The sequence below is a fragment of the Ictidomys tridecemlineatus genome, chromosome 2 (assembly GCF_052094955.1).
Source record: "Ictidomys tridecemlineatus isolate mIctTri1 chromosome 2, mIctTri1.hap1, whole genome shotgun sequence".
Classification (NCBI taxonomy): Eukaryota; Metazoa; Chordata; class Mammalia; order Rodentia; family Sciuridae; genus Ictidomys; species Ictidomys tridecemlineatus.
In genome coordinates this window covers 177,375,645-177,389,610 of record NC_135478.1, presented here as the reverse complement: position 1 = coordinate 177,389,610, position 13,966 = coordinate 177,375,645, and the positions used below count along the sequence as shown (strand labels likewise).

Below are 13,966 nucleotides of genomic sequence, written 5' to 3'. Positions count from 1 at the left end.
ATTTTAAAAACGGATTTTGTCTTTTTGACATTGATCTTGGTTACTTATGACTGCAAACATTTTCTTCCATTCTGTAGACCATCTTTTCACTTTCTTTTTGGTAATATCCTGTGATATACAAAAATCTCACATTTCTATAAAGTCCAATTTCTCTCTTTTCTTGTTCTTGCTGCTGAATTCAAGGTCAAGAAGACTTAACCCTGCGTTTTCTTCTAAAAGTTTCATAGTTGTATTACAGGTCTTTGATCTATTTTGAGTTAATTTTTTAATATGGTGTGTACAGGAGTACAACTGTGTTCTTTTGTATGTTGATATCCAGTTGCCCTGGCACCTTTTGTTGATGAGACTGTTCTTTCCCCATTGAAAGGTCTCTACCCTTTTGTTGACAATCAACTGGCCATAAATGTGTAAGTTTATTTCTAGACTCTCAATTCCATTCCATTGTTCTATATGTCTATCCCTATGCCAGTACCATGCTGTTTTCATTTTTGTACCTTGTAGTAAAAAAAAAATTTTTTTAGTTGCAGATGGACACAATACCTTTATTTTATTTATTTATTTATTTATTTTTAAATATTTATTTTTTTAGTTGTAGTTGGACACAATATCTTTTATTCATATATTTTTATGAGGATCGAACCCAGGGTCTTGCATGTGGAAGGTGAGTGCTCTACCGCTGAGCCACAACCCCAGCCTCTATTTTATTTATTGATTGATTTTTATATGATGCTGAGGATCGAACCCAGTGCCTCACACGTGCTAGGCAAGTGCTCTGCCACTGAGCCACAACCCTAGCCCCTTGTAGTAATTTTTAAATTGGGAAATGTGAGTTCTAAAACTCTGTCCTTTTTCAATATTGTTTCAGTTACTTGAAGCCTCCTCTAATATGTATACAATTTTAATACAGTGGACAACAGCTAAACACTAATGTGTTGTCATGGCTTAGCTCTAAAATACATAAAAGCTACCAGTTCAAAATTTCATAAATAAATTAATATTGATTGAAAAATAAATTTAGAAAGAATATAAAACCTCTATTGGCATAGATATATTCCAGTAAAGAATCTATGTCCACATATCTCCATGGAATCTGATATATTGCTAAGTAAAAAAAGAATAGGCAGAACACTTGTGTAGATTTTACTGCCACCAAAATTTTAAAAAAAGAATATATTTTTATATGCATTGCATAACCCTGGGAAAATGTACATAATAGTGCTAAAAGGACTTGGCTACTGAGAAAGTGGGTTGCTGGGAGATGGAGGTGGAGAGGAGATTTCCTTTCACTATCTTTTGTTCATTTTGAATTTTTGTAAATTTTGTATGTGTACAAATTTAAATTTCTTAATTAAAAAGCCAAAAATCTATTTAAGCAGAGAAGATAATTTTACATCTTCATGTAGACTAAGAAAACCTTGGAAAAATGATGATGACAGGTTTGCAGGAAACCATCCCCTCCTTGGGTGCCTGTGTGAGCTCTGGCACCTATTTGTAGGCCAGTAGCCAGGGGCTGAAGATGAAGCCAAAGTGACAGAAAAACAAAGCTTTCTTGATATGGTGCTAATTGGCCCCATGGACACCCTTTTACCCAAATGATTTCATCAGCTCAAGCAACATATGGTCACTTATCAAAATTCTGAAGGTTGATTAAATGGTTTACTAATATTTTACTTCTCTTGCTATTTCTATTTCAATTCTTCTAGTAAAGGAGGAATATTAACTTTATTAATTAGTTTCCACTCTAAATGTCAAATGGGGAAAAAAAAGATGAAATCAATTGCTGTAGTAAATTTTTTTGTTATTAGAATCAGCTAAATTTTAAATTATACAGCTTTTAAATTATAAAGGTTGAGAATTCATACCTGGATATATGAAAAAGTAATTTTTGATAAAATACAGAAAAATTATTTCTTTAACCACTTCTCTATGTGACAGGTGTCTATTCTACTCAATCAAAATGTAATTTCCCCATAATTATGCACAGAGCGAGAACTTAGGAAATATTTAATATGCATAAGCTTATCATGATGACTGACAACTGCTATCCACATCTAATTCTCCTACAGAATGCAAATTCAAGACCGAACTCGGTAAAGGGCTCTGACTCACTTAAGAAATAACAATTTACTCTGCATTAATGAAAGAGCCTATCATATATCATAGGAAAATTATTTCATTTAGTCTCAAATTAGAAATGTTTCAGAAGGAAAATGGCCTACTGAGTCGAGTGTTAAAATATTCATGAAAAGAATATCTTCAAAGAGATTGATAATTATAAATGCTGTGGCTCAATGTAGGAATATACAGTACTCCACGGAAAAAAAATGTTCTGAAGTTGAGGAAGTGCAAGATTTTCATTGCTAAACAATGATGTCAGGAAATTCAAATGAAATAGTAGATACAAAGCCAAGATCATTCTTCTTGCTAGTTAGTAATTACTATTTCTCCTTCCTTCTTCACGTTTTCCCAATTTCAGAAAGGAACTACCTTCACAGTCATTCTGGCAGTCATCTTAGACTTTCCTTTAGGCCCCAATTAATTCAACTACTAAGTACCAAAGTCTGTTAATAGTCGTATTTGTCTAACTTTGGTGGAGGTGTAGAGGGTAGAGTTAAAGTGGGGAGAGTGATGAGAGACTTGGGTGAGAAAGGAATGGAGTAAGGAGGCCATGAAATTATTCAGGGAAAAACAATGGACCCGAATTAGAGAAAGGAGAAAAGGGACAGAAAGGAGTGGTTTTACAAAATATGCAGTATTCTCTGCCAAAACCTTTAGTTATGCCCACTGCTTATAGGATGGCATTCAGGAATGGTCCTTCATGACTGGTCTTCACCCACACCCCCTAGGCTCTATCAACATCACTCTTAGAACCCTGACTATGGACCAGAATCTATAATGGCCGGGTTTTTTTTTTTTTTTTTTTTTTTTTTTTTTTGTGTGTGTGTGTGTGTGTGTGTGTGTGTTTCAAATTATAAATCCCAGGAGGATGAGAATCATGTCTAAATGTCATTGTCATCTTTTTTTCCCCATTTGGCAATGCTTATACAAGTATTGAAACACAGTGAGAAGTCAAGGAATTGAATGGAAAGGAGCTACATGATAAGCAGAATACACATTGTCTATGTAATTCAATAAAAATGTATTTGGTTACTAGAAATAAAGTGTATCATAAAAAACCTAGGAGGCTGCTTGAATTATGAGATCAACCTAAAATCTTAATCTGCCATGTTGAAGGCTGAATTTCTTACTCCAGGTGGTAATTTGTTGAGGAAAATAAATGTTTACTTTTTTTATATCCTGCATCATTTTTAAAAAGAGCTGAGATAGTAGGAGAATAAATAAAGCTGATTTAAGCTCAAATTTTTAAAATGATCCTTTGGAAACAACTATGTAAATATGTCTGCTTCTTGCCTATAAAACATTCCATAATAACAATTCATGTTTTGGGGTCTCTTCCTCCTCTACCCATGAACTAGTTTTTAAAATTTATATAGAAGATCTTTGGCAGAGCAGTAAAAGAACTCTTAAAAAAATCCTGTGTTTATAAAAATAATCACTTTAATTAAGTAAAGATACTCCTTCCCAGACTATACTAGCAAAATTCTTTAAAAATAGTTTAAAATACAACCATAGTTTTACAATGCTTTAAGAGTTTAAGTTGAAATGGCAAAGTAAATCAATTTGACTTAGACGATAGAAAAGGAAGGATCCCAGGAATGTATAGCTAGAAACTATTTCATTCATGCTTGTTTACCACTTAGTGTATAGAAACCAGAATATCCCTGCTTAGTCACTTATGAAGCATTAAAATTCCAGCTCAAGGATTACAAACAAAAAAACATATGGCAGTACCAAAATACTGAACTTGAACATTTTCATATCTAGCTGAGTAGTCCTTGCTACTATGTTGCAGACCAGAAGTATCAACATTACCTGGGAGCTTGTGGAAAATGCAGGCCTTTAGGCTCCACTCTAAACCTACTGAATCAGAATTCATTCTAACAAGTTCCCTTGAGGATATAAAGGCACATTAGAGTTTGGCAGGCACTATTTTAAAAGACCTTTGAAATTTTCCCATTTAAAATCCCAGTCAAAAAATAAGGAACCCTTAATGGGAGCCTACCCCTAGGTATAAAAGGAAGGATTGATTTTAGAGCTCTCTAATGGGTGCATTTGGAACCAAATAATCAAACACCTAATTGGTCCTTGTCTTAGAGAACATCTGATCCACAGGCTAGCTTTAACACCAGCTCAGGATGTTGAACAGGTCTTTGTTTCCTCAGCACTGACCACCACTGCTAGTTCAGTGGTGGTACAAGTGAATGTGGGGGGACAGAACTCACTCAAGAAACTTGGGTAGACAAAGACATACTAGGGCATGTGAACAGCGGAATTCATAATGCGAAAGTTTAACAGTGCTCTATGTTTCACTGTTCACTTTTTTTTGTACCAGTAATTGAACTTAGGGACACTTAACCATTAAGCCACATCCCCAACTCCTTTTTAATATTTTATTTAGAAACAGGTCTTGCTAAGTTGCTGAGGCTGACTCTGAACTTATGATCCTCCTGCCTTAGCCTCTTGAGCCACTGAGATTACAGACATGAACCACCATGCCTACCTTCACTGTAACTTTTAACAAGATTTGAGTTAAACAATATTTAAATGTCATCATTTTCTTACAAATAATAAATCTATCAAAAATATTATTCATTAAATATGCACACCAAGATAAATATGAAAGAACAACTCAAAACATTCTTATTTTAGTTCCAAGTTTTTTTAGAGACTGAGCGTTCAGAAAGCTCTGAGTAGCATATGTCTACCTAAAGAGACAGACAGGGATGGAAAAGACATAGCTCGCACCTCAAGAAATGGACAGAAGTACTGATAGATCTTTTGCATGGTCAGGTCAGGCCTTTTCGAGAAAATAATCTGGACTCAGAGAAGAACATACAAACTTGTAACACAAGGCCTTACAAATGAGATTTTCAAAGTCACAAAATGTAATTCATGTTCTTGAATAAAAGGTATTAGAAACCAATGGAGACTTTTTTCTTAATTTCAGGGTATAAATATGACCTAGTGTAGGAGGCCATGTATAAATTATGGGTTTGTATGAGCTATCACAAGGCAGGGAGGTTGCTTTTCTGGGAACTCCTGGGTGAAATTCCCCAGTTCAAGAAAGCCCAGATTATGCTAATACCCTGCCTTAGCTCACACCTTTGGTTCAAACGCAGCCATCCAGAGGTAGAGGAGGCGGCCCAACCTGCTAAGCTCCCGCCAGTTGTTTCTGCCATATTCTTCTTATTTCCTCAGGAAGTTCTTTACACTGAATCCCACTGGTGTTCCCACTCATAAATAAAGCCCACAAACTCCCTTTGGGGGGAAATTAGACCCAGTCTCCATTAGAGATGATCCTCATGGGATCCAGCTGTTTGGCTTATTTTTGTGTCTTATTTCTTAAATTTCTCATACATTTAATATTTCTAATCTGACTTCACCACCCTAGATTGGGGAAACTGAGTAAATGTCACACGGGTTGTGACTACCTAATATAGAAGAATTGGTACGATGCAGTACCTTAATCTTTTAAAAAATGTCCTTTTTAAGAAGACATCTCAAAAAAGAGTAATTCTTGATTTAATGCTTTCTCCTCTAGGGCATCAATCTGAAACCTAGAAGATGCAAAGTTTGACCAAAGAAAACAAAACACAAAATGTAGAGGTAATTACAAAAGGTGACTCAGTTTTCACTATGGAACACGGTAAGAATTCTTTCCTAAATGATGAGGTAGGGAATATATGCATAATCTCTGACGAAGAAAGCATAACATCCAGGTTGAGAGTGTAAGGCAAAACGTAAATAGTACACAATCACTCATACTGAGTGGGTAGAAATACCCAATCAAAGACTAGACATTTCAAAATCCCTACAGAGAACAAAAAGTCCCTCTACTTTACAGCCAAGGAAAATGTTAATTTAAAAATGTAATACAGAATTTTTCATTTGAAAATTTTAATAAAATTCCATACTATATTTTAAAAGTAACATTTTTATAAAATATTCAAGTATAATTACTATTATTAGCTGTTAGGAGAGGCCCTCCAACATAGGTCCTAAGTATCCCTGCACAACCCTGCTGGGTGCATTCAAAATGCAAGGACCTGTCCCGTCTTTACCTGGATCATTTCTCAAGGTTGTATTTGTAAAGAAGCAACCTGAAGGGATAAGAGAATGTCTCCCCCTAAATATCCCAGGCTATCTTACTCCTTCCTCTGACAGTGTATAACTCCCCAAATTTAGTATCCCTCTCCTACAGCACAACCCACTGCATGCACAGGTATACACACTGGGGCCTCTGTCACCTCTGCCATCATCCCAGGGTGATATGATGTTAGCTTGAAATGAGGGTAAAATTGAAGCCACTGAACAATTCTTGAACCTGGCACTGAAAAAAGAAAACAAACAAACAAAAAACTCATTCCTATTATTAAGATTAATCTTACCGGATCCAGGTTCTTAAAAAGCAGGATGTCTTTGCAAGCCTCTTGCAATCTATTTCTTTGATCATCAGTTTTGGGATGTATAATCTAAAAGGACACCAAATTAGAAAAACAAAGACAGTGGTGAGAACAAATTAAAATCTAACAGGAATGCCCAAAGGTGTTCACTTTAAATGACGAGTAACTATCAGCCCACTAAGTAAGGAAAAGCAATACATTTTGTCTCAGGGGGTGGTATACAGTCATCAATACAGCACTCCAGCATTTTTCAAAAGAGTGTTTCCCTAAAGTTAGCAAGTTGATTCTGTAAACGTTCATGACTGGCTATAAAGACTCCAAAGTTCCCAGCCAACAAGGGTAAGTACAAAAGGAAAACATGTTACAAAGAAAAATTAGAGACTGCCTTTACTCTGTCTCTGAGTTTAATACTCTTTTAAGATGAAGCACTTTCCTTTGAAACTTGATGAACATTGTTTCTAGAAGCAAATAAATTCTTAGCTATATATTATATTAGATGTGGGATTTTCATAAGGGAGAAAGCAATGATGCACTGCCAATTCAAGACAGCAGTGTGTGTTCCAGAGAAAGTGAATCCAAAGACTGCTGGCGTATTATAGACTCACTGAATTTTTATTCCAGGAGGACAAAGACAGCAGAATGTCCTCTGTAAGAGTGGCTCATCAACTTTCAAGTTCCTTCTGACCAGCAGAAGGCTCACTAAACCAAAACACCTATTCTTTTCTGTTTGTTTGTTTGCTTGCTTGCTTGCTAGGAACAGAACTCAAGGCCTTGCACATGCTATGCAAGTACTCTGCTATTTTAAGGGCCCTACAAATACCAACTCATTTCCTATTAGTAACAGACCCCATAAAGTTGGCACCAACTCAGAGGCAGGAAAATGACCTTGCCCAAATGACCTCTCCAGCATCTCCTGGTCCATTGCTGCAGAGCTAGGACTTGTTGCAGGCAGGCAATGATTTCTGAACCAGGGATCAGCAGGCAAGTTTGTTTTTCTATGCCTCTGAGTGAAGGATTGCTTTAATGACAGGGAAAAAAAATTAAAGAATATTTTCCAATACATATGGGGAAAAAATTAAAGAATATTTTCCAATACATAGAAAGTATATAAAATTCAAATTCAATTGTCTATAAATAAGGTTTTAATGGAACACAGACATCTTTCATTTATATGTTGTTTAGCTACAACAGTACAGTTGAGTAGCTGCAAGAGACCTTAGAACCCCCAAAATTCAAAATAAACAAAAAAAAAGCCTCTATAGAAAAATTTTTCCAGCTCCTGCTCTAAGGCTCTGCTGCCTGTCAATTAGAATTACAACACAGTCAATAAATAAGGTTTACTCACATGTTTTTAAAGAGCACTAAGTATCTTGTTATGCAAGAGAAATCTGTAGAAGATATTTTCATTTTTGTCTAATCCATTCTCCACAAAGAGCTGAAAATCATCTTTTAAAACTGTCCGTCAGAACACTTCTTTCTCCAGCTTTAAACCTCAATGGACTCCATCCATCACATCTATTGAGAAGTAAACCCCCATTCTTTCCTTTTCCACCCTATCTCAGCCCCTCATCCAGCTACCCCTGCCTTCACTGGGAACCTCATACTCCTCCTAATAGTCAGCTCACGGCAAAATGCACCACTAGCTCTGGCCAGATCCTTCCCCATCCATCCTTCTCGTCTCAGCTCAAGAAGGCCTTCAACCACTCCAGAAAAACAGGGGCCCTGTTTGCATTAGCGGATTTTAATTCTTATACTGTTTTATTGCCCCGTTAGCACTTCACAGTTTGTAATTATTCATTAATTTACTTGTTTGTCTGCATTTGCCCCTAGACTCTAAATTCCAAGAGGGCGGGGCCTAATCATTTTGCTCACTGTTGTATACCTAGCACCTAGGCAGATATGCAAAATATACTCCAAAAGAAATCTGTGGAGTAACAGAACAAAGAAACCCTCCACTCTTAAATTTATCAGCTCTACTCTTCCAGCAGCCACATGTTAGATACATAAAATCCTTAAATTTTCAGGTATTAAAGGTATTCCAACTGAAATCTGTTACTTTCCAAAATGAGTTTTCAGTATCTAGATTTTCTTTGAATTCACATCAGAAGATAAATGCCTGTTTATACTAGAGATTTAATGATTTGGTGATGTACATAGTCTTAAATTTGGTATTACATAGAGAAATAATACAAAATGTCCAGATGAAACATTATTCTAAACAGTGTACATTCTTCTCACAAACATTTTCCAATATCTGCCTAGATCTAATTAATGTTGAAATGTGTAGTAATCATTCCTAAGGGCAGTTTGCCTTATAGTTGCTATGACAAAAGGTGAAGTTTTAGTAACATGTTTAGAGGAGAGAATATTAAGAATGACTGAGAACCTAAAGCACTTTATTAAAATCATTAACACATTATCAATACATTACCAAAAAATTTCAAATGTGGGGCTGGGGTTGTGGCTTAGTGGTGTAGTGCTTGCCTAGCATGTGTGAGGCATGGGTTTGATTCTCAGCACCACATATAAATAAATAAAATAAAGGTCCATGGACAACTGAAAAAAAATATTTTTAAAAAAAAATTCTTAAAGGTATTATAGTGGACAAGTCTTGGAGTCAATGCCCAAACCCACAAAGAATCCCCTAGGAACTTCCCTAGGAATTGACTGCCCTTATTTATAGAAGTTGTTCCTGAGTAACCAACGTGATCTCCTAATCCTGTCCCCAATCTGGCCAACACTGGTTCTCCCAGAAACTTCTGGGAAATTAGAATTTTGAGCAGAGAGATACAGGAATAAAGAGAGACTGGAAGCTGGGTATTTTTCAATGACAACACTCAGTTCTGGTACCCTTGCTGCTGAAAACATCCCAAAGGTGGGTTACCTGCTAGTTACAGCTTGGCCTTTGAACTCTTTCTGAACTTGAGTAAGATCTCTACACACTGTCCAATAAGCTGTCCCCAGTATTTTCTTTTTTGTGTGTTCATCTCAGTGTGAATGGGCTCTTTTATGCAGCCAAGGGTGGGTGTGTATGTGAGTGTGTGAGTGAGTGTGTATGTGTGTGTGTGTGTGTGTGTGTGTGTGTATGTGTGTGTGTGTGTATGTGTGTGTATGTGTGTGTTATTGGGAACTGAACCCAGGAGCAAAGGCTCCTTTAGTGAGGTATCCATTCTCCGACTCCCTTTTTTATTTTTTATTTTGAGAAAGGGTCTCACTAAGTTAGTTGCCCAGGCTGGCCTTGAACTTGAGATCCTCCTGCCTCAGTTGCTGGGATTACAGGCAAGTGCCACTGCACCCAGCTAGCAGAGCAAATTTTAACACAGGGAGCCTCCCCATCAAAACTGTTAGCAATTGGTTAGAGTGAACTAGCCAATATTTATTTTTCTCATAGGTTCAATGGAAGCTAAAATTCCTCTCAAGATCTCACAATTTTTGAGTCAATGAGACAATGCACAGTTTTTAAATTGTACTGCTAAATTCTCTTTAATTTAGATTTTTATTAATTTAAACTGCCTCATCAAACTTACCTTTATTATTATATTTTATCATAATCATTTACTTACAAATATAAAGAATGTGAGCAGTTTTCAAATGCTGCCGGATAGGTATGTGATAGGCACAAGGTAGGGTTTTTTTCAGACTTCACGGAGTGATAAATAGCATGTCACAGATTAGCAAAAATATCTGGATTCTAAGGCAGCATAATTCCCAGGCTGGGATTTGAGGACTTCATCAGAATAACTGAAGTTCTGGTAGTGAGAAATAATACTTAGCGCTGGGAATCTTCACAGGATCAGGAGTGAAATGAGACTTCAAGATCTTCCGTGTTACAAGTCTCCTGATCTTTCTACCACTGGATTTCATGTGTATTTCAGGGAGCTTCATGATGTAATGACTAAGGACCTACCATCTGATTTTATTTATTAAAACTCAATCTAATTGAAGTAGTTTTCAGAGCTACAGAAATAGGTTCTTATTTATACCTTTTATGGTTAAAGAGAAAAGGGGGACGTTTACAAAGCATGTACTCAAAAAAAAAATATTACTTTTCATTTCCAGGCACAGTAATCTCTTATTTAGTTTACTTTCGACTGAATAAATAAAAGAAGCAGCAAGTTAAAGGACACAGCTTAAAAACTGCGTCAAACCACACTGGACAAGTTCTTACAAAAACATTAGGGCCTCCAAGAAATCATTTGCTGGGCAAATAATCAACACATAGATTTTTTTTTTTTTAATGGTAACTGCTGTACTGACACCTTCTATGTGATTTTACTGTAACTTGTTTCAGAGTAAGCTTCTATTGTTATCACTAATAGGAACAGCAGGTCTTCCCCAGCATTTTTCTTTACTAGAAGCACTTTCTAAGAAAAATAACATTATCACTATGAGAAAGACAGCTGAAAACATTTTTCATCACCAGGATGTATTTTGCAAAAGAAGTAAAACCAGAAATACAGTGAGCAATATGTTCATCTTTCCTTTTATCCAAAGAGACATATCTTTTGGATAAAAATAATTCCAAAGAATTTGAAACAGAAGTAGGCTATCAGAGGTAAGACTTGAAAATGTAATAATCAAAATAATTCCATTATGTCTCCTGTTAACCTGTATGCCCACTGGCATCTTTTCTATTACTCTTTATATGAATATCAATCGAAAATGAATTCATTCAGTAAATAACATACCCTGGACTCTGCATCATCTTCTTCTTCATCAGGATTATAGGCTTCTGCACATACTATAAATATAAAAACAGACTTTTTAAAGATTTGTTCATTAAAAAACATACTACAATAAATACATCTTTTAAAAACTAATATACAAAGAGTACCATGTTGTAAAAAAAAAATTAATTCCAGGGCAAGTAGTCTACCCTCTAAAACTGATTTTATAACATAATTTACAAGGAAATTCTTAGAATATAATGCTGTATTTTAAGACACTGACAAGTGCTTTTAGCTTTCCTTCATTCAAAGCCTAAATCCTTTTGTCTTCATTCCCAAGGCAAAGAAATGCTTAAAACCTAAAAAGTTACCTTAAAGGACACACTCAAAAAAAGTCCAAGTCTGCTGTGAAATTTTATCAATTTAATCATATTGCTGAACAACTTTCATAACTTATCCATATTCTAACCTTTCAAGAATAATATTACTAATATTTTGCATATTCCCTTCATCTTTATTGTTTATAGTACATATGCAATTTTAAAACCTGCTTTTTCATTTAACACCATAAGAATTTCACATGTCATCAGAAGCAGTAAATATTGTTTTTAAGGACTGAAGATTATTTATCAAATGCTATAATTAACTACTTCCCTAATGCGGAACATTTAGCTGGCTTTTATTAAAACAACTTTGCAATAAACATCTTCATACATAAATATTTGTCTACATTTCAGATTATACTGTAGACGTTACCCCCAAGTGCTATTTTGGGGGGCTAAAAGGCATGACAAATATTAAGGCATATTTATCATCATATTTTTTCCAGGGGGGTTGGACCCACCCATTATCCTACAAAGAATGTGTAAAAAGGCTCCTTGAACTCTACCACAAAATTAGATGTTACTGTTTATAATCTTCACCAATTAAAAAAAAAGAATTTAAGTTTTTTAAAATTATTAAATCTGACTCGCGTGGCATGTGCGGGGCACTGGGTTCGATCCTCAGCACCACATAAAATAAAAATAAAGATGTTGTGCCCACCAAACCCTGAAAAATAAATATTAAAAAATTCTCTCTCTCTCTCTCTCTCTCTCTCTCTCTCTCTCTCTCTCTCTCTCTTAAAAAAAATGGCCCCTCTTTAAAAAAATTTAAATCTGAACAATTTTCTAGTGTTTATAGGCTGACCATATTTCCTCCTTTATCTATGGGGGAATATTTGGTTTCCTTTTCAAATTAACCAGTTTCTTAATCCAATGTTAACTGTTATATGAATTGTTTTATCCAATTTGCTTTTTAATGAGTTTTACAATGTTTTTATAGATCATGCATGTATATTTTTAACATAGTGACATCTATTGAGGAATAAAATGCACCAGTATAACTTAAACCCAACATTAAATATTATAGGAGTACCTCCTTCTTTTGAGATTGGACACCATTTTCTTATTTGCAAACCTGAAGATCTACTACTTGCTTTTTCTTTAGGTTTTTGTTTGAAACTACGTCTTTTTACATTTATTCTTTAGTCCATAGGGTATTTATTCTATCATGAATATAGAAACTGAGGAACAAAGGATAGGTGAAAGGCTGACAAATATCTTCCCAGGGACCTCAGTATGATATCAGGAGTGTTATCATCAGTCGGTAGCATCATCACCATTACTACTATAAAATCTGTCTTTGGCTCTCTTTTCTCTATGTACCTGGCTACGAACAGTGGTTCTCAGCCAAGTTCAATTTTTCCCTCCACAGAGGACATCTAATAATAATGTCTGGAAACATTTTGATTGTTACACCTGTGGAGGGGTGAGTCTTCTGGCATTTAAGTCAGGGATGCTACTAAATATCTTACCATGCACACACTGTACAGTCCATACACCTCCACCCTCCAAGAAGCATTATCTAACCCCAAATGTCAATAGCACTGAGGCAGAAACCCTGACCTAATGTATATTATCTTACTCAATCTCACAACCCTATAGTTGATGATAATGTCATCATTTGACAGAAGACCGACTAGAGCATACAGAGGCCAAGGTCACACAACTTTATAAGTAACAATACCCGGGGCTGGGGATATGGCTTAAGTGGTAGCACGCTTGCGTGGCATGCGTGAGACACTGGGTTCCATCCTCAGCACCATATAAATATAAAAAAAAATAAAGATAAGTAACAAGACCCATTTCTGATCCAAGATTGCCTGACTCAAGACTCCAAAACCCTTGCTCTCAACCCCTGTTGTACACTTGAATGCTCTGGTGAATTGACCAGAACAATGCCTGGACTTCAGCCTGATATCTCAGAAATCCAGCAGAAGCAGACCTGACTCTCAAGAGCAGGCTCACATGAAAGACCCTCACTGATGCATGTAACCAGAATGTCAATTTAATAACTAACTTCCAGGATGAAGTATGGAGTCAGCATGACCAGCCAATTCTCTCCCTGCAGGAAAATCAAAGCAGCAGCCAAGACACAATTAAAAGATTGCTTGATGAGAAGGAAATGGGGAGTTAGAGGGTTTGTCAAATAAATTGAATGACTAATGGTATAAGGCTGAACAGCCTGAGGCATCACACACACAATACAGATGGTCCTGCTACTGTGGCCAGGAACTGTAACTGGGCTAGCCACAACTCTCCAGAGGGCAGGAGGAAATCTACTTCTAAAGTGTGGCTCTGTAACTTTCTGTCCCCATGCATGACCAACCTCACAGGAAGCACTGCTACAGAATTTGTAGGGCCCAGTGCAAAAAGAAAATATGGGCCCATGTTC

The 13,966-nt window shown here is 36.0% G+C and overlaps 1 protein-coding gene across 1 annotated transcript in view; it reads right to left on the bottom strand.

Annotated features, from left to right (window-relative positions):
- The window catches only part of Prkar2b (protein kinase cAMP-dependent type II regulatory subunit beta), a 94,916-nt gene that overhangs the window by 26,899 nt on the left and 54,051 nt on the right, over positions 1-13,966 (bottom strand). Inside the window, exons 3-4 of the mRNA XM_005319456.2 lie at positions 11,213-11,265; positions 6,510-6,593 (exon numbers count right to left, since the gene is read on the bottom strand). Coding sequence (XP_005319513.1) covers positions 6,510-6,593; positions 11,213-11,265 — 137 coding nt within the window. The remainder of the gene's footprint in view (positions 1-6,509; positions 6,594-11,212; positions 11,266-13,966) is intronic.